Source organism: Monopterus albus, unplaced genomic scaffold (genome assembly GCF_001952655.1).
Source record: "Monopterus albus unplaced genomic scaffold, M_albus_1.0 scaffold18.1, whole genome shotgun sequence".
NCBI lineage: Eukaryota > Metazoa > Chordata > Actinopteri > Synbranchiformes > Synbranchidae > Monopterus > Monopterus albus.
Window position 1 is genome coordinate 6,836,106 of NW_018127898.1, and position 26,649 is coordinate 6,862,754.

Below are 26,649 nucleotides of genomic sequence, written 5' to 3' on the forward strand. Positions count from 1 at the left end.
TAATGGGTTTTCCGCTCAACAAAGTGCAGCCTGGTAGTGAAAGTTACTAACAGTTATACATTTGGCCCTGTGTAGTTCTCTGTTAGCTAATAGAACCATGTCTCTAGTTGTCACATACAGAGAAGCACCGCATCTTGACTGCTAATAATGCACTCATATAAAACTTCAGCTCAGAGCAACACTGGTAACACAAAGACTACATGTGTATGCAAGGTCAGAGAGACAGAGGGAAAGGTGTCCTTACTGTAAATGTTGCAAGGCAGACTCCAAAAATACATAACCTTAATGGTTCTGGTTATTAAAAGAACAAGTCATTGCATTTCACCCTCTTCATATTTTGTTTTGTGATTTAGTTGATTGATAGGAGCCTTTATCAGGATGATGCTTTACAGTTTCTTCATCAAACTACTGAAATTTGACATGGGTTATATGGTTCACAAGAAAATAGGCCTATACTTTTTAAGAAAAAATATACATTTTTAATATTTGTGGAGCCATGATGACTCTGTTTTATCGTAGTTTTACTGAATCTGTTCTTATTGTATTGTGGTGCAGTATGAAAATCTCAGCTTGTCCAGCAAAGGTAGACTTCTTCTTGTCAAAATGTCAAGCAAAACTCCTGGGGTAAGCCACGCCCAGCTTTCTGACACCTTTAAAAAGCACATGTACTGTATGTAGGAAGGCTGAGGCTAATCTGGCTTGTCCAGATCTTCCAGTGTTCAAAGAGTTTGACTTACTTATTACTTACCATCAGATCACTGTTTTAGTGTTCCTGCCACAAGGAGGTAAAGGATTAAATCCTATTTTGTCTCAGTGGCAGTGGCCCTGCTAAATCCTAGCTACAGATTTGACTACATGAAATGAATTTTGTAAATGTCTCAGCTATTTGTCTGGGTTTTTTGTTGATATGCTGCGCGACTTATTTTATTGTTGTTGTCTGTATTCACTTAGCTGCAAAATGAAGATTCATTGATTGATTGACTGGCTGACTGATTGATTGATTGATAATGAAGCATATTCAATCAAAAAACAACCTAGGATTGGGCTTTAATACCATTTTATTGAACCTAAAGTTTAAAATGATCAAACCTATAACCTAAATCACCATCCATTTTTTTAATCAAACTAAATTATGTTCAGCTTTCAACACTTGCATGTAACTAAAGATGAAAATTACTAAAATTATTATTTGTTTGCTGATTAGACAGAAAACATTTTGATTGTCAGCCAAGTTAATTTTTAAAACTACAATCTGAAAATGAGATGAACGGCAGAAGATACGGTTTCAAATGTTGATTAACTCTGTCTGACTCACTAAGGTAACAGGAGTTCCTGTGTATTTCTATCCTTTTCAACTTCTTGCTGCAGGTAGTGAGGTTCCACTGCAGAATTAATATGCTGATTAATGTAAACTCTTAATATGATATGCATTAGATTCTCTGGAAAGTGACATGCAATAAGCGGGATCTAGAAAAGGTATAGGGGTGGCGTTTCATTTCCTTAACAAATAATCCTCGCCTGAGTACAGATGCTGATTTGCACAGAGCATGTTATATTACATAGCAACAAAGTTGCATTTTAGCTATTATGAAATTATTATTAATTAGATGAAGCTGATATAATTTGTTTATGGTTATATCTGTCATTCTAACCAGCACAGGCAACAGCTAGCACTGGCCGATGAGAAATGATAAGCCTACTGTACTTAAATGCTTTCTATACTGTTCAGTACTAATAGAAAAGCAGCAAGAATAAAAAAGGGTTTATTATAAGATGTATTAGGGATATATTTAATAAACCTGTGGCAAATTATTATCGGACATTGAAAATTTTGCGTCACTGCAATTTTTCAATTTAGCAGCGCATTTACCAAGACTAAAGATTTAAATGAGCAGCCGTGTTAATTTGAATACGCTTCAGCTAGTAAGGACCTGTCTGTTCTGAACAACTCGACCGAGAGGGACGGTAGAAAAGAGTGTCTACTGAAACGGAAGTAGGGCCACAACTAACAATTATTTTAATAATCGATTAATCTGTTGATTATTTCCTTGATTAATCAAATGTATAAAAAACACACAGAAATCTATTTTCCACCTTTCACAAACAAATGTGTTCCTCTAAACAATGCTTATGCTATGTTTCTATGCAGTGCATTATTAAACAAAAAAAAAAAATCTGTTCAAGAATAGAGTATTTATAAAGGGCACAACAGGTCCTTACAGTGTTAACATAAACACATTTTTATGATTTAAAATAATTTAGCCATAAAACTTGACATGTTAATGTAAAGGGCCAGTACAAACATGACTGTTACTGCTGTCAGTTAAAAGTAAATCTGAGTATGCCTAAACAATCCACAACACATTTAGGACTAGCCTTACTCCTGACTTGCATATATATCTCATCAGTGTTCCAGTACACACCTATAACGTTATAGCTTTGTTTTGCTTATTGTGTTTAATACAGTGTTTGGGTGTTCACAGGTAAATCATAATTTTCATTTCATAATTTCTTAAATTACTACTTAAAATTAACAACTTAGTTAACATTGAGCTCTCCTTCTTCTGTAACATTAACTCCCATGTCTTTTCTTTAGGTGCTAATGCATTAGCGTCATGCTCCCCTGCCACTACAGGTACATTTTGCATAGTTGACACCTGACAATCTTTCTTATGATTGTAAAACTTTGAGGACTTGGTTGTCCACAGTTATCTGTTGTAACTTCTGCCATTTTTCAAATGTTTTGATAAACCTCACTGACATAATATGGTTGGAGAAATCAACAAACATATTTTGGAGTTGCAATCACACAGTCTTCTACCAGTTGACTCATCTTTCATTGTTAAGGATAGTAAGTGAAGCGTGGTTTGACCTGAAAGCCTGTTTAAAGTTCCTCACTTTTTTTTCTGGCAAGTGATGGGATTTACTGTACTAACAACCTCCCCCCTCCTCAAATATGTTCTTAACTCCAAAGTAATCTGCCACAGTGACAGCAGATTTCCTGTTGTTAAATTTCAGTGGCGGTTCCCTCTGTCACAGTGGTGGAAAAGAGATTTTCATTCTCTCCTCCCTTATTTTTTTTTCTTGAATGGTAAAGCCTTAAAATACATTTAGCATCAGACCAAATGTGCAAATTTCTGCAGTGCTACTTTTTCTGTTTATCCCCCGTGAAACCCCACTGTGATTCCTTAGTAAATATGAACACACAAATTCATTGTTTAGTACCAGAGAAGCTGCAAAACCTTAATTAATGTACCGGCTACAGGAACCCAACACTAAAACAACCAAAACACAGGTTTAGCAGTGTAATGATATCATGTTCTAGACAGAACCTTAAAGATTCTAAACACCTTCGACTAATGAAAGGTTTATTTGGAACAGAAGATACAGTATACAGTACATGGTGAGGTTGTTTCCAGCAATCGCAAACATCCAGTTTAGTTTTGCCAACATGTAATCCACATATAGCATGTGATAACTGATGAAATTACCAGTGAGGTAGTGCTCCCGTCAGTGTCCTCGCAACTGTGTTTTTGTATTAGGAATGTTGTTCTTTATCATTACCTTTGTCAGTGGTAAAGGATGAGGGTGCCTGGCCAAGGCCAGCTTAACGGTGGTCTCCCAGATGTGGGGGTCATGGAGCCCTCGGGCTGTCACCATGAACTGGACAGGCTCTGACAAATTGGCCACCTCCTGCTCTGCATACACCGTCCCATCGGGCCTCACGCTGAATTTGGGGTCGCTGCTGACAAAGCCCACCTCTCTGCTGTGCTGGCAATCCTCAAACTTTACTGGAGAGACAATCAGAAAGAAAGAACAGGGCTGCAAAGTTAGAGATCTTCTCCATGAGATGTTCGTAACTCCTCGACACATCTGGCGAGTTTAAGATTAACCCACATCCATCAAGACGTATCTTGAAATATCTCATTCTTTCTGCTGTCACTTCTGCTTCCCTGCATTCACATCTTTGGCAAAACAAACTACTTATCTGTCTCTGAACCAGAATACGTGGCTGGAGGATGGGTGTAATTCTTTCTCATTTTATTCATTTCCCAAACTAGAGGGATACAATGTCAAAACAACATTTCCCGCAGCTTCTCCAGGGAAAGCATGAAGATAAAGTCTACAGCACATTAGGCTGACTGGGCTGACTGTGCTCCATGTTTTTCTGCCAAATGCACAGAGTACAGTCTTGAATGACATTTGGAAGGTTCTACTTGGCTGAGACAAAAAAAAGAAGGTCTGAGGAATTGTATGTTCACATGAACACAGGCACACAAACTGCTCCTCCTGACACAAATGTGCCCTATGGGGTGAATGAACAGTTTGGGAGAATGGTTTGAGAACAGGGAGTGTTTTTCTGTCTTTCCTCTAAACATATGAGTCAAAGGGTCAGGAGGACAGACCACACAGAGACAGACAGAGAGACGTGGTGTTTAGCTGTCGAGTGGATCAGCACAAATTTTCCAGTGACAGCTACATGAATATGTCATTATACTACACAAAGCACCAAGAGAGAGAAACCAACATAGTCTCAGACATGACAGATTAGAAAAGCCTCTTATCCCATTGCCAAATTTAATCAACAGTCAATGCGTAATTATCCCATGATTCACAGTATGATGGCATGAATACTGAGAATGAGTGATTATTGTTTTCAACATGCATATTATGTTAATACATACATACACACAAACACCCCATCCCTCCACCATCAAGTTGAAATGCATGTGTTCTGATCTTATCTCACAAACTCTATTGCTGATGACAAGACAAATTGATTTCATAAATCACCCAGGGAACAGATCGGCTGTTATGAGCTATGGCAGCGTGATTTTTCAAAAATCCAGTGTGAAGAATTCTGCACAGCAAGCTGTTTTATCAAGTCATCTATTTAATTTATCGCCCAGCTTCCTGTCAAGAGCAGTTCCCAAACAACAGGCTAATAAAGCATGAGATCTCCTTGGCCGCTGCAGCTTAGCATCATACAAATGAGGCTGGTTGTTTTCAACCTGAGTAATTGCATGTGTAATGGGAAGGCTGGTAAACAGAGTTTTCACAATGTGTGCATCTGTCTATGTTGGCAAGTGCAATTCATATTTTCATTAAAAAAAAATACAACCCAGTGGAGAACATCCTTATGTGAGTGATGAGCTTTGAGTAAAATTAAGGCCTTGCTTTGGGAATCATTTATCAAAGCTACAAGGGGGGGTTACCATCAGGTTGTGACAAAATGACACAGACCTGCTTGGATTGTCCACAGATGAATTGTGATGGCAGTCATGTATTGTGTAAATGACTTCAATTAGCTTGAACTGAGCAGGCTAATTGTTGTCACTTAAACAGGTCCCTTGTGGCACAGCTGGAAAAGCGAGGCTTAAGAACACATGCACTGCAAAGTGCCGCTTATACCACAAATGCTTATGGGTGTGTTCATGCCTGCATGCGCATAAGTGCAGGAGTAAGTTGAAAGTACAGCTAGTCTGATAATGTCAGTCCTCAGCAGGCGCATATATTAATTTCAATGTTAATTCTATAGTAAAGCCAACGAGTTCTCTGCGGGTCTGTCTGCTGCCTTGTGTGCTGTGATGCTGCCAGTTGGCATGGGAACAAACGGGTGGTCTGTGAGGCTTTGCCATTGTGCAGCACTGTTAGTAGAGTGTATTTGATTCTTTGTACTGTAAGTGAACCAGACTGGCTCTCAGTTTACCATTCACAGCATACTTGTGTGCACCCTAACCAAGGGGTTGGGACCATGACCTTGATTTCTGATGCGTCTACTTAATGTGGTGATATCTATAAGTATTTTGCTAGTGATTAAAAATCCTTTTCATAAAGCATATTCAAATCAGATGGTGGGATCTGATCTGGCACAGCATTAAATGGAGATGAAAGCAGCAGAAAGAGACAAAGCTTGGACTAGATACTGATAGAGACACTACACATGTGTGTGTGTCTGAAGGCTAGAGATGGTGGGATAAAAGAAGAAAGGAGAGGCAGATATGGAGAGAAACTGAGATAGAGGTATAAAGAAAAATATATGTTAAAAAACCCCATATTAGAATCATTTTCACAGTGTTCAAAAATCCTTAATTTTAAAACAAGGGGAGTTCATATGCACACAATGATGTGGTGTTGAGTCACCGCTGTTACATCATAATGGAAATGGAAACAGGGACACTGTTGATAACTAATCTGTGCTTATTTATTGTTATTGTTCTCTAGTGCATGTAATTAGTTTTGTCATCTTACGCTTGACAAACTACGGCATCCTTTTCTACCAAATAAAAAAAAAATTGAATTTGAAATGAATAAATAAACATGAAGCTCCAGGGCATCTTCTAAGCTGACAGCCCTGAAGGTCAGTAAACACATCGCATGACATTTTAATTTAAAAAAGTCACAGACATATTTTACCACAGGTTTAATTCAGTGCTGCCACTGGACTTAACTTTGTCACCTGGTCAGCTTTTCTGGAGAACCAGAGACACAGTACAGGACTAAGAGTAGGTCCGGCCTTTGGCTATGTGAGAGCTGATAACATTATCTGTATAATTTGTTGACAAGTACTAATGGACATACAGGTATTTGACAACCTGAAACTTTGCACTATATTTGGTCTGTATTTATTTGTAAGTGGACATTTTTTGTTGTTGCTGTTGATGCTCAAATCCAATGAGAAAATCACACAAAGAGACTTTGACAGGCAGCTCCATTCACCAGCCATCTTTTATAAATGTTAAAGGTTTAAGCGTGTGTATGTGTGTCACTAAGCATGAAACAGTTCTGAACATACTGTTAAGCCAATGGGCATCAGTATACAGAACATCACGTCATAACCAGAGCCACATTCGGGGATCAGATACCCACATAGTAGCCAAAATGAGCTTCTTTCAGTAGATTTTTCACTGATATACAGTAGATCTGCAAGAGGATTCCCTGATTTCCAGCCACTGGGTGGCCTTGTTTACCCATCATGCATCTCTTTGACATGGTGAAGAATTTTATGAAGAATGACTGAGCTCAATTCTGCAAGCCTGAAGCTTGGATGTCTAAGTTCCTGAACATAGTCCACATAAACAACATGGACTTAAATGTACATTAATGCAATGCTGGAATTACTATGTGCTATTTGTATAATACTATACAATATACATGGGTGATTACAGCGTGTGGCAGCTCAGCGGGTCAGAATCAGTGAACAATGTAAACTGTATAAAAATAGGAACAATTTTGTGCCTTGCTGGTTATGATAACAACCTTCTGACTCAAAGATCAAATGTGTCAGTTGCCTTTTTCCTCTGCCTGTTTGTGTGTGTGTCCCTGTATTTTGCCTTGGTTCCCTGTTGTTGATGAGGGAAACATCAAGGGTTTTAAATCACCAGCTCAAGTGTGTGTTTTCTGTCTATGTATTCTGTTCTTCTAAAGTAGTTTGTAGCTAGATATGTGCAAATGTGTGAGCTGGAGGGTTTGGTCTGCCGCCGTGTGTCCCTCTGTAAGTCTCTCTCAGTGTATGTGTGGTTGCATGCTCAGCAGTGTTTGGCAGGCTTCTGAGACTGGTGTCATTTTGCTTGGCTGGTCTTCTCTGGATGCATACAGCACAGAACACGCTGTCCAACAGAGCGGCTAGTACGACACAGACGCAGCTAAAACAGAGTGGGCAAGTAGCCGTGACTGCCGACCACCAAGTCCTCCACACACACACACACACACACACACAGATAGAGACATGCTTATAGTCTGTCCTGCTTCCTGCTTGTAAATCCATGACAATACCCTTGAGGAAAACAAAACAGCTCTTGTATGGAAACATTACATGTGCACAATGCAGAGAGTGAGTAGTGTCTCTGCCCAGCCTGCTTTGTGCATCCCTCATCGCTCTGCATCCACCTTCACCATGTTCACCTGCCGACCGTGCATGCCTCCCCTCTCCTCATGTCGTCATCATCTCCTCCCTGTCTCCACCACTCACTGTTCTTATTTCCACTCTGATTAATCCCCCACCTGTCCTCAGTTATTACATACAGTACTATTGTAAAAGTGAATTAAGGGAATGACATAAAAAAAGCAAAAAAAGATGCAAAAAAAAAGTCATTACTAAAAAGGTGAGGGTGCCAACAGTCTAATTTTAGGATTTTCACACTCGTTAGCTGGTTTTAGAAGTGATCATATCATCTTAATTGATTATATTTAAGACAGATGATTTTTTTTATCAACCTGCTTTCATGTATAAACTTTTATTACTTACAAAGTCTCCTATTTATGATTCTTGCTTCTATTCTGCACCTTCTGATCTGTTTTTAATGAGCTGCAAAGTGTTTTGTTTCTGTGATCTGGAGCTTGTATAAATAAAAATATATTAGCTACAACAGCTACAGACAGCAGATACACTGTACCTAAATGGCTTTGTGTGGGACAAACTTCCCCACTTCTGTGTGTAGAAAAGTGTTAAACATGACACTGCAATGTACTTGAGAATCAGGTATGAATAGTATGAGATGAGCTGGTAAACGGGTCCAGATGGAGCATATGGAACTCGTTTTTATTAAGGTACTATTCATCGCAGTTGTGGCACAGTGCTAAGCAAACATTCCCGCTGGCACCCCACTGCTTTCCTCAAGCCAACGAGAAAATCAACGCCACCCACTCAATTTGGAAATAACAGTATTTGTGCCAGGCTGAGGATGTGATAGACAGGAGTGCGGTGCTCACTGACGAGTCAGTGAACACTGCTAAAATACCAAACATGCTGTGTGTAAGAGGCTGTAAAGAGTTGTGGTATATCTTCGGTTGGTATTTGGTTTCCTTCTGTACTGATATAGGAACACAGATAAAGAGTTATTTGAACCATCATCGTTATCTGTCCATTTTTATTCTATGATTAGCAGGAATTCTGGTAAAGACCACAAAGACTGTGTTTCATCATATGGCAGCAGTGATTTAACTCAACACTATTCACAATTAAAACTGAAATATGAGTGAAATGCTGTGATGAAAGGCATTTGTTTTTAGCAGTCTGATAAGCAGTGTTCCTGACAATAAACTGAATTTTTAATGAAAAACTGCACCAGATGTGGCTCAGTGAAACAACACCTAAAAGCTTAATTTGCAGACAGAGAACAGAGCTGCTGATAACAACAAACATTCATCCTGTACTTTATGACAGCTTTTGGAACCTAAGAGACACAGACTTTTGATGAACTGAAACAATCCACACACATAATCCTCCAATATAAGCGAACGTGCAAGGTTTTCACCCGACAGTGACACCGCAGCAACTAAAAATGCACACAAATTCAGATACCAGAAATGTCTGAGTTCTAATAATCCAGCTATGAGAAGTAAAAGGAGAAAAGTTTACACCTTTCAGTAGGCGGTGAAGTAACTGCAGCAGAAAAGGCGTGATTGGTAAGTAAAGATGTAAAAATCTAATTACTGGTTTCTTGATTTATCACAGCTGAAGTGGAGCAACTGAATCTGCTGTCAAGCCTAAGGTGTCCACAAGCCTGGAAACTCTACTTTAACCCACCCCCAAACCACACACACAAACACAGAAAAGCTTATAACTAATTCAATTTACATGTTGCTGTTTTTAAAACACTGCAGGTACAATGTGACTTTCCTGAAAATGACTTTTTTTCTTGCCGCAGTTGGAAATGAATTTCTCTGCCTCTGCAGTTCTCTGTTTTAACAAAAGCCCACACAGTTCCCTCTGACAGCTTGCTCTTACAAAAGGAAACCACTGCGACTCAAGCGTGTGTGTTGCTGTGTGTGCTTGTGTGTGCGAGGGAGCCAGCGTGAGAGAGATAAAGAGGCAGAGTTAGGGAGAAGTGGGACATCGGAGTGGAAGTGTGTGACACAGGCTCTTTGCATATGCGATTATTACAGCTGATGCGTAAATGGGTATGGATGTCATTGTGTCTGTGTGTTCTCACAGATGTGTGTGTGTGTGTGTGTGTGTGTGGGAAGAGAAGGTACTGTCAACCTGCATTTGTGTGCGTCACTGCTCGTTTCACTTTTTAAACACCACATGCTGTTATCTGATGCTGCTGCACTTACGGAGCTGAATGAGATGGTGTCACATTGTTAGTGAACTGTCATGTCTCTATGGCCAACATCCACCCACAGCCCTGCTGCCCCCACCCATCACACCTTTGTTTTCCTTCTGTCACCTCCTTGCTTCTGCAGGTATGGAGGAGCAGCCATAAGAGAAAGCCCTCCTGAGTTGGAGCCTACCAGCCTGTCAGGCTGCAGAGCGTCTTTATACTGCAGATCTGTCTGTAATGTAACCGCACACGTACAGGATGTCTACACCGCATGCTCTGTGGGGGGTTTTGAAAAGGTTTTCATGATATTTCAATGAATTATCAAGATTTTCTCACAGATGTCACTTGCACATCACTGGATTGCACAGTAAGCCTAGCTCTATTCAATTCCACTGTGCTAATGTGTTATTGCATTTGGCGTGCTCTGCGTTTTGGCTGCGGGAACATTTGACTAGAGCCTTGGGTTTCACACAGCCCTCCCTCTTATCTCTGCATTAGCCTCATCTCATGGGCATGAGCATGAGGAGGTACGAGGAATGAGAAAGGGAAAAGAGGCAAGATAAAGAAGGAGAGCAGGAGCAAAGCAGAGAGGATACAATTAAAAGTCTGGGTCACAGATCGCGGTGCCAGGCGTCAGTGTGATTAATACACCGCCATTCAGCCCTTTTCTCCTCTCTGTATGGAAGTGTGCATAGTGTGTGTGGTTGTGTGGCTTTGTTCGTAAATGGATCTCTTAAATATACTGCAGCTAGGGGGCACCAGTGCATCTCCATATGTGTTATCCACAGGTGTGCCAGTGTTAGGTATTTTTAGTCAGATAGAAATTGGATAGATACTTTATGTATTAGAAATGTTTAGTGGAGACAGGATGTCTAGTTAGACTGTTAAATGCTTAGGCATGCTTATGAGTTTCTACAGGGTACATCTGGTCAAGGATAACTAGAGAGAAGAGTTGATGACTGTCAGCAGACAGGGTGTTTAATATTATTATTACGACGTGTATAACTGTAGCCTTAGCCATAATATGTTCTTATGTTTAAGCCACGACATGTTACTAGAAGTCTGTGAGAATGTTTTTAGCTACACACCACTTAATCAACAGACACACAAAATGCACATTGATTTGCTTCATGTTTTGACTACTGCTATGGCCAGCTGCAAGGCTGGCAACAGACGTGTCTCGGTTGACGTTTCTGTGTAGTATGGGGCTAGCCCAACCGAGGGGATATAATGTATAGGCCTGGTGGGTTCAGGGTCTTTCATCTTACATCTGCCTGCATGCAGTATGGAGGTGCAAAATACTTGAGCGTGTAATGTTAATTTTACCTGTGATCCTTTGAATAAATCAGCACTGTTTTGAAGTTACTTGGATTGTCTCGTCTCTCAGAGTTAGCAATGGTAATACGAACCATACCCTACACCAGGAAACCCTGTCTAAGGTTGTGTCACACAATCTGGCGACCGGAACAAACAGCTTTCAGTTTGTTGAAGAGACTAAACAGTTGAACATCCAAGTTAAGAATCATTTATTAAAATATAACATACAAATTCTTGCTAAACTTCACAGAGTCACAGTGTTATGAACGCTTATGAGCACCTGCCATCCTTTTTTTTGCATACCTTTTGGTTGACCTTAGTATCTACTCACTAATGTCAGACCATCAGTGCTAATAATGCTTGAAACATTCTGAGCTGGTGGCCCTTCTCTGAGTCTTATGGTAATGAGAAATGCTCTTTTTTGGAAACGCAGCAAGCTCCAGAAACATGTCAGCTGCTTCTTTCTTTTATGTCTTTTTCCAGATCCCACTAACCAAACCTTGCCTTGAAGGCTTCCCCTTCGATTTAGCGTGAGCAGAGAAGGAGCCACGGTTTATCACAGCAATATCTTTTTTTAAGGAGGTGAAGCAAAAAAAAAAAAAAAAAAAAAAAAAAAAAAAAAAAAAAAAAAAAAAAAACTGCCTCAAGGCTACACACTGTCTGTTATCTCCCAGTACAATATAATAATTTCACATTGCCCAAAGCAAGGTGGTGGGACCTCAGCTGGGCCAAGTGACAGTAAGGGGAATGCAGGCAAGCTGGAGGCAACGATCAGGGGGACAAAAGGGGCTTCTGGGAAATATCCGTGATGTCCCACTCAACCGTATAATGAGTGTAATGAAAACCCATTATTCTCAAGCATTTTTTGTGGGTGTGTGAAACCGAGAATAAACTTCAGGTTTGAGATAGTGGTCACACTTTTATTATAAAAACTGACAGGGCTCAGAAATACCCTGCGTCTGGGAGAGACGTCATGGCCGGGTGAGTAAATGAGTGTGGTTACAGTACATAAAGCAGTGCTCAGTCTCTGTCCAGTGTTTGTCGGCAGCTGGTTATTTTTAGCTGCTCTTGATTACTCTAGAGACTGGCCTTAATGAATATTATATGTCTAAAAACAGGCTTCCTTCCCCATTCCTCCCCCTCCGTCCTTCCTCAGAGAAACGAAAGACTCATTCACAAGGTAATCAGCTTTTAATTTTCTCACCCCCTCTTATCTTGCGTTCTCTTGTTTGATCTCTCTCCCTCTCATCTCCAGCTCACTGTACATCACTCTGACTCCCTGACTTAGTCGACCAGCAGTCGTTGTCTCTCTCTGTTTTATTCTCTCCATATTCTCCCCCATTCTTGTGTTATTATCATAAAAGTGTTTGCATCCTTCCCTTGTGATTGTTTAGCTGCTGTGTTGAGCATCTTGATTTAATTCCCCACAATTGCCCTAATTAGCATTACAAATATACACTTAGACTGAAATATCTGTTATGCCTGACAGGCTAATTTAAGGGAGTGGAAGCCAGAGGAAAAAGCAACACTAAATTTGTGTGATAAAAGGTGTATCTCGGTAATGAGACGTCTTATCCGAGTCCACTGAAACCACACTTTCATTACATTTATTTAAATTGGTGAACGAGATGTTTGCTTTAAGTGAAAACAGGAAGCACACGGAGCATCTGACAATGAAAACATATTGGATGTTCAATCATGATAAAAGGTGCAATAGCAAGAAACGGACTTCTTATCTTTTCTTGTGCTCCCTTTCTTGTGTCTTCTAAAGCCAATGATTAGACATAAGACAGATCTCCTTCATTATCGCTCACTCTCATCCATCTCTCTCTAATCCTGTCCCTACTCCAAAGCTCCCTGGGGCAAGTGATAGTGCAAGACTGGCCACTACTCTCCAGGCCCAGAGATCAGGGACAACATTCATTTGTATTTTCACTAGAAGGAGATCAAGACCATCTCAGAGGTCAGCTACGCTGACAGCTACAGTGTCACATACCCATAATTGCTTCACTGCTTCTTTGTTTTCTTACTCTTCATTTGATCTAAGTAGTAAGACTCTGAGATGGAAATACACACACAGCCAAAGTGATGCTGAAGTAATCCATCAGTTAGACGCCATCCGAAGCTCTAAAGGTCATTCTACTGATCAATTAGCTGAGCAACTGCTGAAAGTAATTGGTGTTATTATTGTCTACCAGCACACAAAGGCAGCTCTAGGTTGGTTCCTCCAAATAGCCAAGCCTGCAAGCAGAAAATGCTCATCTGAAGAGTACGGGTACATGGACTACAGAGACAAATCGTTGTGAGCCAGGTGCTGATGTTGTCATTATGAAGATAATTGCTTCTCTGACTACTAACACTGAGCACAGTGGTTAAGTCAAAACAGTAATCAATGCCTACTGCTTCAGGCCTGAACAGGAAACATTTTACATTTAGTGTCAAACCAATAAAAACTGAGTTAGAGGAAGTGAATACATATATCCATAAGTACAGAATCTACATTGTTATTGATTTTTCTTCAACCACTTGGGGGTAGTGGAACAAGCGTGCATATGGTGACTGTGTTAGCAAACTGTGTTTATTTACACATCAAGCAGCATTAGCCTTCATTTGGAGTTATGTGTCTAGCCAACTAATAAATGTAAGACCAATATTCACTCTCCTGTTACCTCTGCTTTACCAACTCCTCAGGGAAATATCCAGTGCTTTAGCAGCTAACTGATCCACTACATTCACAAATAGTCTCTCACTTTGTCTGTCTGATGTTCTGTAGTCTGCAGTGGGTTTATCAGATTTTATTTATTTGTCTTATTTCTTATTTTTTGCTGAAAAAGTTCCCTGCTGTTGCTGGAAATGAGGTTGATGACAGGGAACCAAAACAGCAAAGTTGAGGGCAGTAAAGCCAGAACATTTCGCTCAAAGATGCTAATGAACTGCAGAGTGGGATGATCATTCCCTGTGGGGTTGTCACTATAAGCGACACCTTTTACATTATGTATAGTCATATAATCCATTTTTAATATGAAATATTGGCTAATGCAACTTTAATGCAAAGTCACATAAATCAGTTTATCCAACAGGCAGCAAACAAACAGCATGTCGCTTTGTAAATAGCAGCACATATATAAACTAGCATTTACCATAAATGTTTAATCTTTGTAATCAGCTTTTACATAAGTTTGAGCTTGGAAATACTTGATTTTCTTTTAAAAGTGTCTTTCAGAGTGCAGCCCTCCCTTAATACATATCTCTCTCTCTCTCTCATTATAAATATATATGTATATTTATAGCTTTTACGAATGTCACCGTGCGCTCCATTAAAATCAATCAAAAACAATAAAAAAATGACTAACACATTTACACCTAACATTTTCCATCTTTCTTCTTTAGAGCATGTGATGCCTCCACTGCCTAACACTGTGTAAATGCTGAGATCACAGAAACAGTGATGAAAGACGCTTGACGAGGACCCTTTCAATCTAATTCGCTGTTTCAAGTGTTCACTCTGACCTAAAGTGAAATTAAATAATTTAAGGATATCAGGGGACTCCAACTGCACTATTTTTGTACAGTGCTCGATAAAGAAATCCAGCATGCCTCAAACGCCCATAAGACATATGGCACAATATGAATGGCCTGTTGTGTGATTATAAATAATCTAATGCAAGGGTCTTTTTTCCTCTACCACTCCTTACATTTCTTATGTAAGCTCCCTAGTGGCAGTTATCAGAGAGATTTGCAGTGGTCCTTAATACCTGCATACAGCTGTCCCTTAAGTGGGCAGTGCTAAGATTCGCTGTCTGCTATAGATGTAGGAGGCACAATAGGAGTGGCTGAACCTTTCTGCTCAACTATCTACTGGGAGGGAATGGGAGGTCGGTCTCCCCGGGCCATGGCGCCAAAACCATTATTCTTATCACTGCAGGCCAGAAAAAACTCTTCTGAGGTCAAATGAGTGTGTCTCTTTGTGTGTTTACCTCCTCCCCGCCCCTCTCACACCAGACATATCTGTATTTCTCATTAACTGATAATACATCACTCATGACCTTGTGATAAAAATACATTAGTCAGAGACATGTCATTAATCTATAAAAAAAATCAGGCTGTTTAGTTTATCATGTGAGAATGGGTATACCTGTTATCGCACCTACAACGGAAATCGGCTTAAAAGCCCTTCTCATGCAATTCGCTATATATAGTGGAAGTAGTTTGTCTTTGGGAGCAAAGTTGACTCCATCACATCTGGCTGTCATGGAGCAGTGTGGTTTTAGGTTGGTCAGCAAGCAAAAGGACTGGTTGTCAGGTGACTAATCATGACTGGAAATCAACATATTGTAGGGGGGATAGCTGTGTTATAAGACTGAATCCACTCCTGGTCAATACCATTAACATATAATTAAAAATCCTGTCTGTTTAATACAGTTTCTTTTCAGCCCATGAAGTCCATGAGGAATGATGCCAATCTGAAAGGTCCATATTAGGGAGCTGCAACAAAAAGTCAGTACTCTCTTCATTAGTGTAATTACATTATTGTGGGTATTTAATATCATGTAAGCCCATTTCTGTAGAAATTTGATCCTCCTGGTCATGGGTGATACAAGTCAAGTCTGTGGAGAGATGATCTGTCATTGTTCACAGAGGACTCCTCCCTGTTGGTCTTTGCTGGAGGGGTTTTGCTGCTCTCACTTCAGTTTTTAAACAGTCCAAACATGTTCTATTGGACTGAAGTCAGGGACATACTTGGCCACGCAGGTCATAGTTTTCTCTCCTATGAAAATTCTTGTGTGGATTTTGCTGTGTGCTTGGGATCATTGTCTTGTTGAAAAATTTCTCCCCTGCCAAGTGTCCTGACAGTAGAACTCTTTTTTTTATTCAGTATTTGGCTGCAAACATGCATTCATGCTGCCATCTGTAAATTCCCTGCGCTGTTTGTACTCGTGCAGCCCCATAGCAGCACATTCGACCTCCATGCTTCAAGGTCAGCACTATGGAGTCACTGCAGCAGACCTGCTCAGATCCACACCAGACATGCCGGTTCCATCTGAGTAAAGCATGAGATGCCAATATTCCTCAGGTTTCTTTTCATATTCTTTGGCAAAAGTTTAATTGTTCAGCTTTGTGCTGCTTTGTGAGCAGTGATTTTCTTTTCGCACGCCGCCCATGGAGGCTGACTTCATGTAGCTTTATTTCTTGTTCAGACATTTCCTCATCATGTGTAGCCATTTTGCATTAGACACAGCTCCGGCAAGGACTGATAAAGCTGTTCTTTTATAATCTTCATGCAATTAGAGTTGATTGGAAATCACAAGAGTAACTACTTTTGTTGCAGTGCTCACAGATAAAGGCCAAGTTGACCAGTCGCAGTTCTTGCAGCCCTCTTATTATCTCTGTACCTGTTTTAGCACCAACATGTATTTACTGTACATTTTCGAGACCAGCAGACCTTACGCACATAGCCATAAATCTGGACTTCTGCTATCCATTTTACTGACAGCTATTTTCCTGTGCTAAAAACATCTGTTAATACAGTACAGTCACCTCAAAGTATCCTTCCTCCTAAGCAAGAACGAGTGCTGCTGTTACATGGATTACCAGGTTTATAGATAACAAACTGTAAAAAAAGTTTAAAAAACAAAGGAAGAGAGCAGTGCAGTATGTGAAAAATTAATGGATGCAGCTAACTAAGTTTTCAGTAACATACTGTAGTTTTAAATCCATTGTCCAAATTGTCGGGTTGTGGAGGGAACAGCTGGGCATCTCAATTCTAAACAAACAAGTAAATAAATAAAGTAAAATAAAAATGTATATTGCATTTTCTCTATTTTACCTTATTTGACATGACCGACAACAACAGGTAATTATTTCACCTATTTTAATTTTAATTCCCAGTCTACAATTAGTAAGTTAATGAGAAGCTGAAGACACTCCTTTTACAGAATGTATGTGTGTGTTTTGTCTGCAACACACAAACGACAGTCAGAGAAGCAAAAAAAAAGTCGACTGTATTAAGTAAAATATGCTCGGTATCATATTTCATTAATTAAATATAGTCTATAATTACACCGAACCATTATCACTCCTATTACAAACAATTAAAATACACCATCCATTCTGTCTATTTGGCAACAAAAAGCTAATGGCTGGTTGCCAGCCTAGCAAACCGCTTCTAAAATTGACTCTGGGGCTCTGGAGAGGTTGGCTAAATTTTGTTTTCACTCGAGCGAAAGCTTGGGGATCAAAGACCCAAGCAGAAATAACTGTACTGAATACACAACAACAGAAAAGCCCACCAAGGGCCTGTTTCCCAAAGCAGGATTATTAAATTAGCAGTTTAACAGCACTGAAAACAATAGTTCATTTTACTTCAGTCCATGGTCAGGTTGCAGGGTTTCTGGGATTTACTTCACTCAGCTAACATGATTATCCTGTTTCTTGAGACAGGCCCCAAATGAATGAAACAAAGAACAGAAAAATCACACTGTGTATGTGTGCAAAACAAAATGAAGCCTCAAAATAAAGATTCAATGCAAACTGTTTCGAAAGCAGCAATGTTGACTGCATAAACAACACCAGAGCTTCTGGATGTGTGTGCAACATTCAACTGACTCTACAGCAAATGTATCAAGCAGCCACACACAAACTGTCAGTGTTATAATATATACTGTATATATTATAACACTATCCTTGATACATAGCCTCACAAGGCAGGAAGTGATCTCTGCACTTTATTATCTTCAGTTATCACCTGGGCAAATATGTAAACTCTCCTGCTCTGCTGTTCGGCCTTTTCCCCTTCACAAAGTGTTTCCTGCAGTTTATAAATATTTCACAAGCTCACAAATCATCATAGGGAAAATGCGTATTATGCTAATATACACATTTAAGGCAACATATTTGGGTGTGAAAATTATGTCTAAACTTACAAATCATGTAAAAAAAAAAAGTCTGTGTTGCAGGAGTGTGCTCACAAGAGTCAGCGGTGTTGCAACCATAGCTCTGGGCTTTAAGTGCCGAGTTATATTTTCATCCAAATCCATGGCTAAGTTAAACTTTCTTGCCAGAATCAGTTTGTCAGTGTACTGTAGGTGTTAAACTTTCCAAACAATGATCGTTTCACACACTAAGCATATTGATGCTAGCCAACAACGTTGATAATGGCATGAGCTGTAGTGTGCTAACCTATGACGTATGCTAGGACTTGAGCTGTCTAATATGCATAAATCTCTGTTGTGCCACAGGCAGAGAGGTGATAGAGAGGCACATGAGGACATCCAGCACAGTATGAAGGATGGTGGAAGCCGTTCCCCCGGGCCACAGCACTGGCACTATATCGATCCAGCCACTCCGGAACCTGAAGTGCAGTCTTTTGGCTTTGTCAGCACTGTTCAGCTCAGCATCGCCTCAACTCCCCTGATCACTGTCAAAAACCCAGGAGAAAAAGCCCGAAGAACAGGAGGAAAATGCTGATGTATCTGGAGCAAGACAGGTGGCACAGGATCGTGTAAATAACTACTGAGCAAGCACTTCTTTATAAATGTTTTGAGATTCAGGCAAATGAATGTTTACTGTCAGGCAGGGGGAAACCAAAAAGACAGAGGAGGCTTTCTGAGCTGTTCCTGCTTCATCTACCTCTAAACAGAAGCACCTGTTTGTCCTATTCAGCCTGCCAACTGCTCCCTCCAGGAATCATAATTCTATGAATCCACTCATATATGTACTAATGTGAAGATGTGCTGGCACCACTGAAGATTGCACACCAAGTGCTGTCTTCATGTCACCTGTGTCGTCTAAGATTATTCATGTACGCTAGTTTTTGTGTACATGAACTAGTAGGCCAAACCCTGGACTTTAAGCGTTCAGTTTTCATGAAAGTTCCCTTTAGATCTGAGTCATAGTAAGGTGAGTAGAGAACCTGACAAATCTAGAAGCAAAGGCTTTGGCATTGAGGAGGTATTCCACTACATAGAAATAAATTTGGTTAAAGCCTCATATCATGGGGTCAGTGTGGGGCAATGTGAATATGAGAGCCAAAGATGGGCATTGACTGAAGCACTATGTGGCCCTGAGTGTGGCATTTTAGAGTGACTGAACTCTACAATAAAACACACAAAGATGTTTGAATATCTTTGGCAACAGTTAAAGCAGCCCATTCTCATTCCTAGAGCGTCAAATATTGACACTTTGTCAAGTACCTTTTGCGTTTTATAGAGAGGATAAAGGGTGCCTTTGGCTGTATGAGACACAGGGTTTTCAATAGAGAGTTAGGCGAGCAGAAAAACACATCTCTCATCTACATTAGTGGAGCCAGTAAGTGGAGCCAGCAGCTGGTTAGCTTTACTTACTGTAGCATGAAACCTAGAAAGAGTAAGAAACAAATAGCCTGCCTCTATGCAAAGGTAACACAACTGACCTTCCAGCGCTTTTAAAGCTCAGTAATTAATATGTTATACAGTATAATATTTCGTCTAATCTATATATAAGTTAAAGTGTAAAAATATTGGGTTTTTCATGGTTGGATTTTTTTAATTGCAGCACTATTTTAAGATATTAGTAATTGTTTTTACACATGTTTTTGAATGGATTAAACTAATTATTTATGTCATGTAAAAAAGTTTATAAATGTTGGTTGATGGATTGTGGTACCTTTGGACAGAGCATATTTCAACCACTATTGGATGAATTGTTAGTGCCAATGCTATGCTAAGCTAACTGGCCACTAGCAGTAGCTTTATATTAACCATAAAGACATGAGAGGAGTATCAATCCAGTCAAATATAAAACCGATTTGCTAGCCAGTTTACATTAACATTGTGGATTTTGATTTCAGATGCATCCTGTTTTTTCATGAATCCTGTCTTCAGCCAATTATACCCCAGGATTTTTGGGACAACACCTGGAGTGACCATCGGATCGTGACAAGCCGCTGCTCACTTACAATCAGGTATTTCTGCACTAAGCCTCCATAAAAACCATTTATCTGTAAAAATATATTCAAATCACTCTGCAGGGACTTGTAAAACTGAACTTAGCCTTTCTGCTGTGCACAGAAAAAAGCTTTCATTCACCCCATAACTATTTATGTGTTCAGCAATAACAGTGCAATGAAATCCATTAGGCACAACTGCTATGCTGGCATGGTTACTGTTTAGGTGGGATAAGCAAATTCCTACACAGGGAAATTTGGAGGGGTGTGAGATGTGGACAGACAACATGTTATGCATCACCATAATAAAGCTAGCTTGCTTTAGACTGAAAAGAAGCATTGTTTCACAGGGGGACCTATAACACATGATGAAAAAATATATCATCTAAAGACACCTATTAGTGTACCTACAGTATGTCTCAATCCAATGTTTTAGTTGAGCTGCTGTCATGGCTTTCAGTATCTTAAATGTCTTCTTATGGACTAAATATGCACTTGCTATAAAGGTGTTCATAACAGTTTATAGAGATGCCATGATGAAATAATGGAATGACATGGCATTTTCCTACATTGCACTGGGAGAGAAAATAAAAAATTCTGAATGACTATTTCCTGTGAAAAGCTTGCTGGGAAATGTCAAGCTGACTGTCATTAAAGTCGCGATGACATTTTTATTCCATCTTTTAAAGCTGTGATTCCATCTCTGCCAGCAGAGACCCTAATCTCTGCTGCTCCCCAACAGACAGAAGACAGACAGATTAACTCAATTACTCTTGGACTTGAGTGAGTGCAGGAAACAATACATTTCTAATTTAAACCTAATCCTGTGTGGGAGCAGCAGAAGAGGAATATTGCGAGTGGAGGTATGGCAGACACGAGGAGAAGACGGGAGCGCGTGGGGCTTAAAAATGAATTCTGAGGCAGCCGGCATGTTTGCTCATCGTTTTTCATGCTCTCTTTCAACTACAGTTGGCAAGCTGTGGAATGAGTGAGATAGCAGGCGTGAATATGGAGAGGAGGAGAGAAGGCTAAAGATGGAGAAACAGACATGATGGAGTGACAGACAGGCAGAAAGTCAGGCACAGAGGAAGAGAAATGAAAGAGACAGAATAGGGTTTGCAGTTCCAATATGTCAGAGTTAGTTTGGAGGATGAAGAAGCAAAAAATCAACCAATTTCCACAGTGCTGACACACCCGAACTAATACTGTGCACAGGGCATTACAGTCAGCCTTGTGTATGAAACACAGTGTGACACATGTGGCCTCTGTATTGTCTGCAGCATCTTTTGCAGGGGCACAGATGGCTATGGCCATCCTCGCCACCGCTCCGCCAAGCTCCCTCCTCGTGGGAGATGTGGTCTGTGATGATGTTTTACTAACAGCGACGGCCATCTGTCAACACATGACAGTCTGTTTTCAGCTTCCTTTGCTCTGCCATAAATGTGGATCCAGACACATAGGGGAAAGTTGTGAAAAAGTGGCTGCCGTGTGAAGGATGGATATTTGTACGGTGTGCATGAAAAGGTCAGGGCTGGGCGCCTACTGCAGCAGCAACATCAGAGAAACCCCACAGCAGCAGCAGCGGTGAAACCCTGGATCCTCAACAAAGCTCTGTCAGACTGCGGGAGAAAACTGTCAGTGCAGGTGCCTAAACCTTTAGCGCCCTTCCCTCTCCCTCACACTGACTCTCGCCTCACTCTGACTCATTGTGTCAGCTCTTCAGATTCTCTCCATTCTCTCATGCCTCAAGCTAGATGCAGAGAGCAAAGGGAAGAATCAGTCCATCTTTCAGCTGCTGTAAACAACAACTCTGTGATATACATTTTCTCTCCCTCCTGTTTATGTGATGCATCAAACTCCTCTGTTCATGCAAGAGGAAAATATTCCCTCTCCTTTTCCTCATTTACTAATCCTTTGATTATTCACAGATAAACAATACAGTGCAGGAGGAGGAGATTATGAAGATATGTTGAAGACAGGCCAGAAACAGTGATCCAGAAATGCTGAAATTGACTTGAGCAGCTCCATCTCTCTCTCTCTCTCTGCTCTGCTGTAATGATTGGTGATACAGGCTCTTTAAAAATTTAGTGCTCTACTATGAAAAGAGCCGATGTGGGCATTCTGGCTGGGCTGAGAGACAGCCAGCAATGTCTGCACTGTCTGTGGCTTTGGTCTGTATGATCATGTCTGGTGCTGCAAAGACTGACCTTCGGGATTTAAAGCATAATGTCCAGACGACAACATAAAGGGTTAATGCATTACTGAAAGCAATACAACCACAGAATATGCTGACACCATAGCAAGGCTAACAGTCTCCAGCCATAGGAAGGCAGAGAGGTGCTTTCAGCTAAATGCCACCATGCTTATATGGTTACAGTTACAATGCTAACATGTTGGTGGTTTAGTATGTTTGCATCCTAAGACAATGTACAGCTAAGGCTGATGGGAATGTGTTAGCTTTGCAGGTATTTGGTCTTGTTACATTGCAGTTTTGACCTGGTGATGGCGCTAGGTGGTCAGAAGTCAGAGGATCACCAAAATCATTACAGTTAATCTTGAATGAAACATGGATGTCTGAACCAAATTTCATGGTATTTCATCCAACAGTTGTTGAGATATGCAAGTCTAGACCAAAGTGATAAGCCAACTTATTGACAGACAAACATACAGTAGTCAGGCCTGTAGCCACTGTACCAGCACGGCTAACAATGGCAGTGATAACATAGACACTCCCTCGTTCTCTGCATGTACAGCAGTAAGAGGATTCTTCCTGTATACACAATTAGCATACACAGTACAATTGCCCACAGAATTGAAGAAAACATTTTTTATTCATTTACCCCTGTTCACCCTTTGGTTACCATACGAACACCTGGGATCAAGGTTAACTGCTTAATGATTCACGAGTCATTGGTCATTTACTGGCTTCACAGGCCCAAGCATCCTCACATTTATTGACAAAGTATGTTACAAACACAAGGAATTTTTCTCCAGTAAAGAACCGAGGCAGTCATCTGTGGCACCAACTCACACACAGATGACAGCGCTGTCCCTGCATGGTATATCACTGGCCATCTGGAGCAACTTGGGGTTCAGTGTCTTGCCCAAGGACACTTCGACATGTGGACTAGTGAGAAGGGGAATCGAGCCGCCTACCTACTGGTTTGGGGAGGACAGCTCCTCCTCCTGAGCCATAGCTGCCCCACTTCTTATAAATCAAATTTCAACAGAAGCCTTGATAAGTCTCACAACATAAGCCAGAATTAACTGTTAAAGCTCCATATGATTTGTGTGTGTGTTGTGGCTGCTGTGGGTTTATGACAGTAATCAACTTGTACAATATTGGTGGTGAATGCAGAACTTTGCCTGGCTGCTGAGTTCCCTTGTGAGCATGATATTTACCCCGCAGGAACACAACGCAGAAATGTAAATTAAATGAGCTATTCTCTTCCCATAATGCACCTTTCAATGTGCTCAGCAAAACCTTTTCACCTCTTCAGATGATGAAAAGCAATAAAAGGCTCTGTCTCAGTATGAATAAACAAGGACATCTCTATAAACTCAGAAGAAGATGGTCAAATGATGTTTTTGTCTGCACTTAACACTTTAGATTTCTGCGGCTCCAGCAGTCTGCTCTCTTTATGTTGTTCAAGGTGGAATGAGATGTGTCCTAATGCAGCTGATAAGCACTTGAACAAAACTTGTATGCAAACCTTCATAACTTCATTTAAGTTGTTAAACTAATTAATAAAAACTAATTCACCTCAACAATTTTCAAACTAACTGTTTCTATTTGAAATTATAAACATCCACACACATATGCAGATGTTCCTAAATCATTTTATAATATATTTGATGCTTCTGCATTACAACTGAATCTAAGATAAAGCATAACATAAACCATGAGTGCACTCCATGCAAGACCCCTCTCTTCAGCACAACATGAATTAATCTGCCCTGTCCAGTTTCTATATATTCAATGGGAGGAATTCTGTCCCACAGATTTTTATAAAACCACTGTCTTCTATGTGCGTTTTCTGCTCTCAGGTCTTGCTGTGACATTTGAATATCACAGAGGTCTGGGCCTTTATGAAGCTATTTTGCCTCAGACACTTAGTTGTGTAGCAGTGGTTAGCACTGCTGCCTTATAGCAAGATGGTTCTGGGTTCAAATCCTGAAGGGGGACTTTCTGTGTAGAGTTTGCATTGTAACTATTTGATCTGTGCTGCTTTCCAGATTTGTTATATGCATGTGCTAAAACAATTTACAGCAGTGTCATTTCAGCTGCACAGAGTTCTTGCCAGTTAAAAGCTTGTAACAGCCAGTGGGACAAAGAAAGCACAAAAACCAGGGTTAACATGAGTTTGCCTTTTTAAATATACAGTGTTAAAAGCAGCCAAAAATAAATGCATAAACAGAATCAGATGCGGTGTTCTTCCTTCTGGATCTGTTGGCATCTAAAGATAATGTGTTTGTCTTGGTAATATTGACGACCTGGCATGGTCATGATTGTACTTTTGTATTGAATTAATGTGATTTTAATTTGGGAGTAACTCCAGCTTTGTGTAACATTCATTACTTTGTGTGACATTAGCAGTAACCAGAGCATTCTACTGGATTTACAGATTTACTTGTTAGTCACCCAATGTTAGCTTCAGAGTAAACATACAATGCTGCTGTAAATTCCTTCTTTGCACATGTGGTTTTCTCTGGGTAATCAAGCTTCCACCCGCAATCCAAACACATGAAGGTTAGGTTGACTAGCGACTCTAAACTGCCTGCAGGTGTGAGGCATGTGAGTGGTTGTCTGTCGCTGTAGATCAGCTCTGTGAAAGACTGGAGACCTGTCCATGGTGCACCTGACTTCTCACTCAAGCCCCAGCCAACATAAGACCTTCTACAGGATAAGTGGTATAGGACATGAATGGATAGATGGATGGATTTAGTTGTAGATATTCATCAGTGTGTAAGTACAATTTATCAAATATTTTAAATCTATTTTAAAAAGAATAAAAAAATGATAATTAAAAAAAAAATTGATCAGTGCAACTTTAAGCCAAAGAACACCTTGTACAACCACTATTGACTGTGTGAGCGAGGATTTATTTTATTTTATTTTTTTTGACTAGCACAGACATCCTTCTACCCAGCCATGACCTCCATTTTCTCCCAAGGGAACCAAAGAGTTCACAGACCAGATGGGAGGTATGATCCCTCCAGCATGTTCTGGGTCTGCCCCGGGGTCTCCTCCCGCTTGGATGTGCCTAAATCTTTTTACAGAGGAAGGTGTCCTGATTAGAGGCCCCAGATGGCTTTATTTTGTCAGCTGACTAAAACCTTAGACCCTGTAAGGGAAAGTCATTTTGGTCACTTTTGCCCTCTTTTAGTCACTGCCAAATTTTCATGGTCTCATCTGAGTCAGAATGTCATTGTTAATTTATAGTAAACATCACAAGATCCATCCATCATCTATACTGCTTATCCCAAAGAGGGTAGCAGGGGGCTGGAGCCAATCCCAGCTGACACTGGCGAGAGGCAGGGTCCACCCTGGACAGGTCAACATCACAAGATGAACTTTATAATGACATTTATCCATTTTTTTGTTGTATTGATACTTAGGATTCAGTACAACACACTACAAAGAAAACTACTGTAGATCTTTATCACAGGCAAAATCTAATAAAATATGAGAAGAGAATCATAAGTGGGTGTATGACAAGTTATTTATGCACAGAAGCTAAAGGCTAAGAATATAGTTTTGCCAAAACTGGTAAAATTACTTGCATATCATCTGCTTTTTATAAACAGCTTCCAGCAGTTGAGTTTGATTGAGTGCTACATCTCGCAAAAGTTGGCATAAAATAAACATGAAGAGAAATATCTGCCACGGCTGTTGCTCGGCTCTGCACACAGACACGACCCCACAAACTGGAACAACAAAGATCAGATCTCCATCACAATTATATACATTGAAACGGCATTAATGATTTACTTGAGAAATTCTCTCTTATGTGGTCAAAGCGATTATACTGTGCAAGCTATAATGACCTTTGCAGATGCAAGGAAGCAGCTAGTTTACATAAAATCTTTGAAAATCACATTTGTTGGCTGAGAAATTATTGACTATGCATGGAATTAGAATTCTGAGGTGCAATAAACTGCTGGTAAGGTGGCAATTTAAATACAACGATCACTGCTTAACCAAATAAAGGCTTGTTGGTGGAGCTGAAAAGATGAGAAGTGCATCCAGTTTGGAGTGTGAGGAATGCTTTGCTGTCATTAACGTAGCAATTTAACTTGGTCCTGAAGCAGGTGGACATACTGTATACTGAATCAAATACTATGAATCAACGAAGTCCTCTG

At 40.2% G+C, this 26,649-nt stretch overlaps 1 protein-coding gene across 3 annotated transcripts in view; it reads right to left on the reverse strand.

The window, feature by feature from the left end:
- Window positions 1-26,649, reverse strand: part of LOC109956073 (cadherin-4-like) — a 211,079-nt gene that overhangs the window by 83,796 nt on the left and 100,634 nt on the right. For all 3 annotated transcript variants that reach the window (XM_020592916.1, XM_020592914.1, XM_020592917.1), the window contains one exon: window positions 3,565-3,791. In XM_020592916.1, coding sequence (XP_020448572.1) covers window positions 3,565-3,791 — 227 coding nt within the window. The remainder of the gene's footprint in view (window positions 1-3,564; window positions 3,792-26,649) is intronic.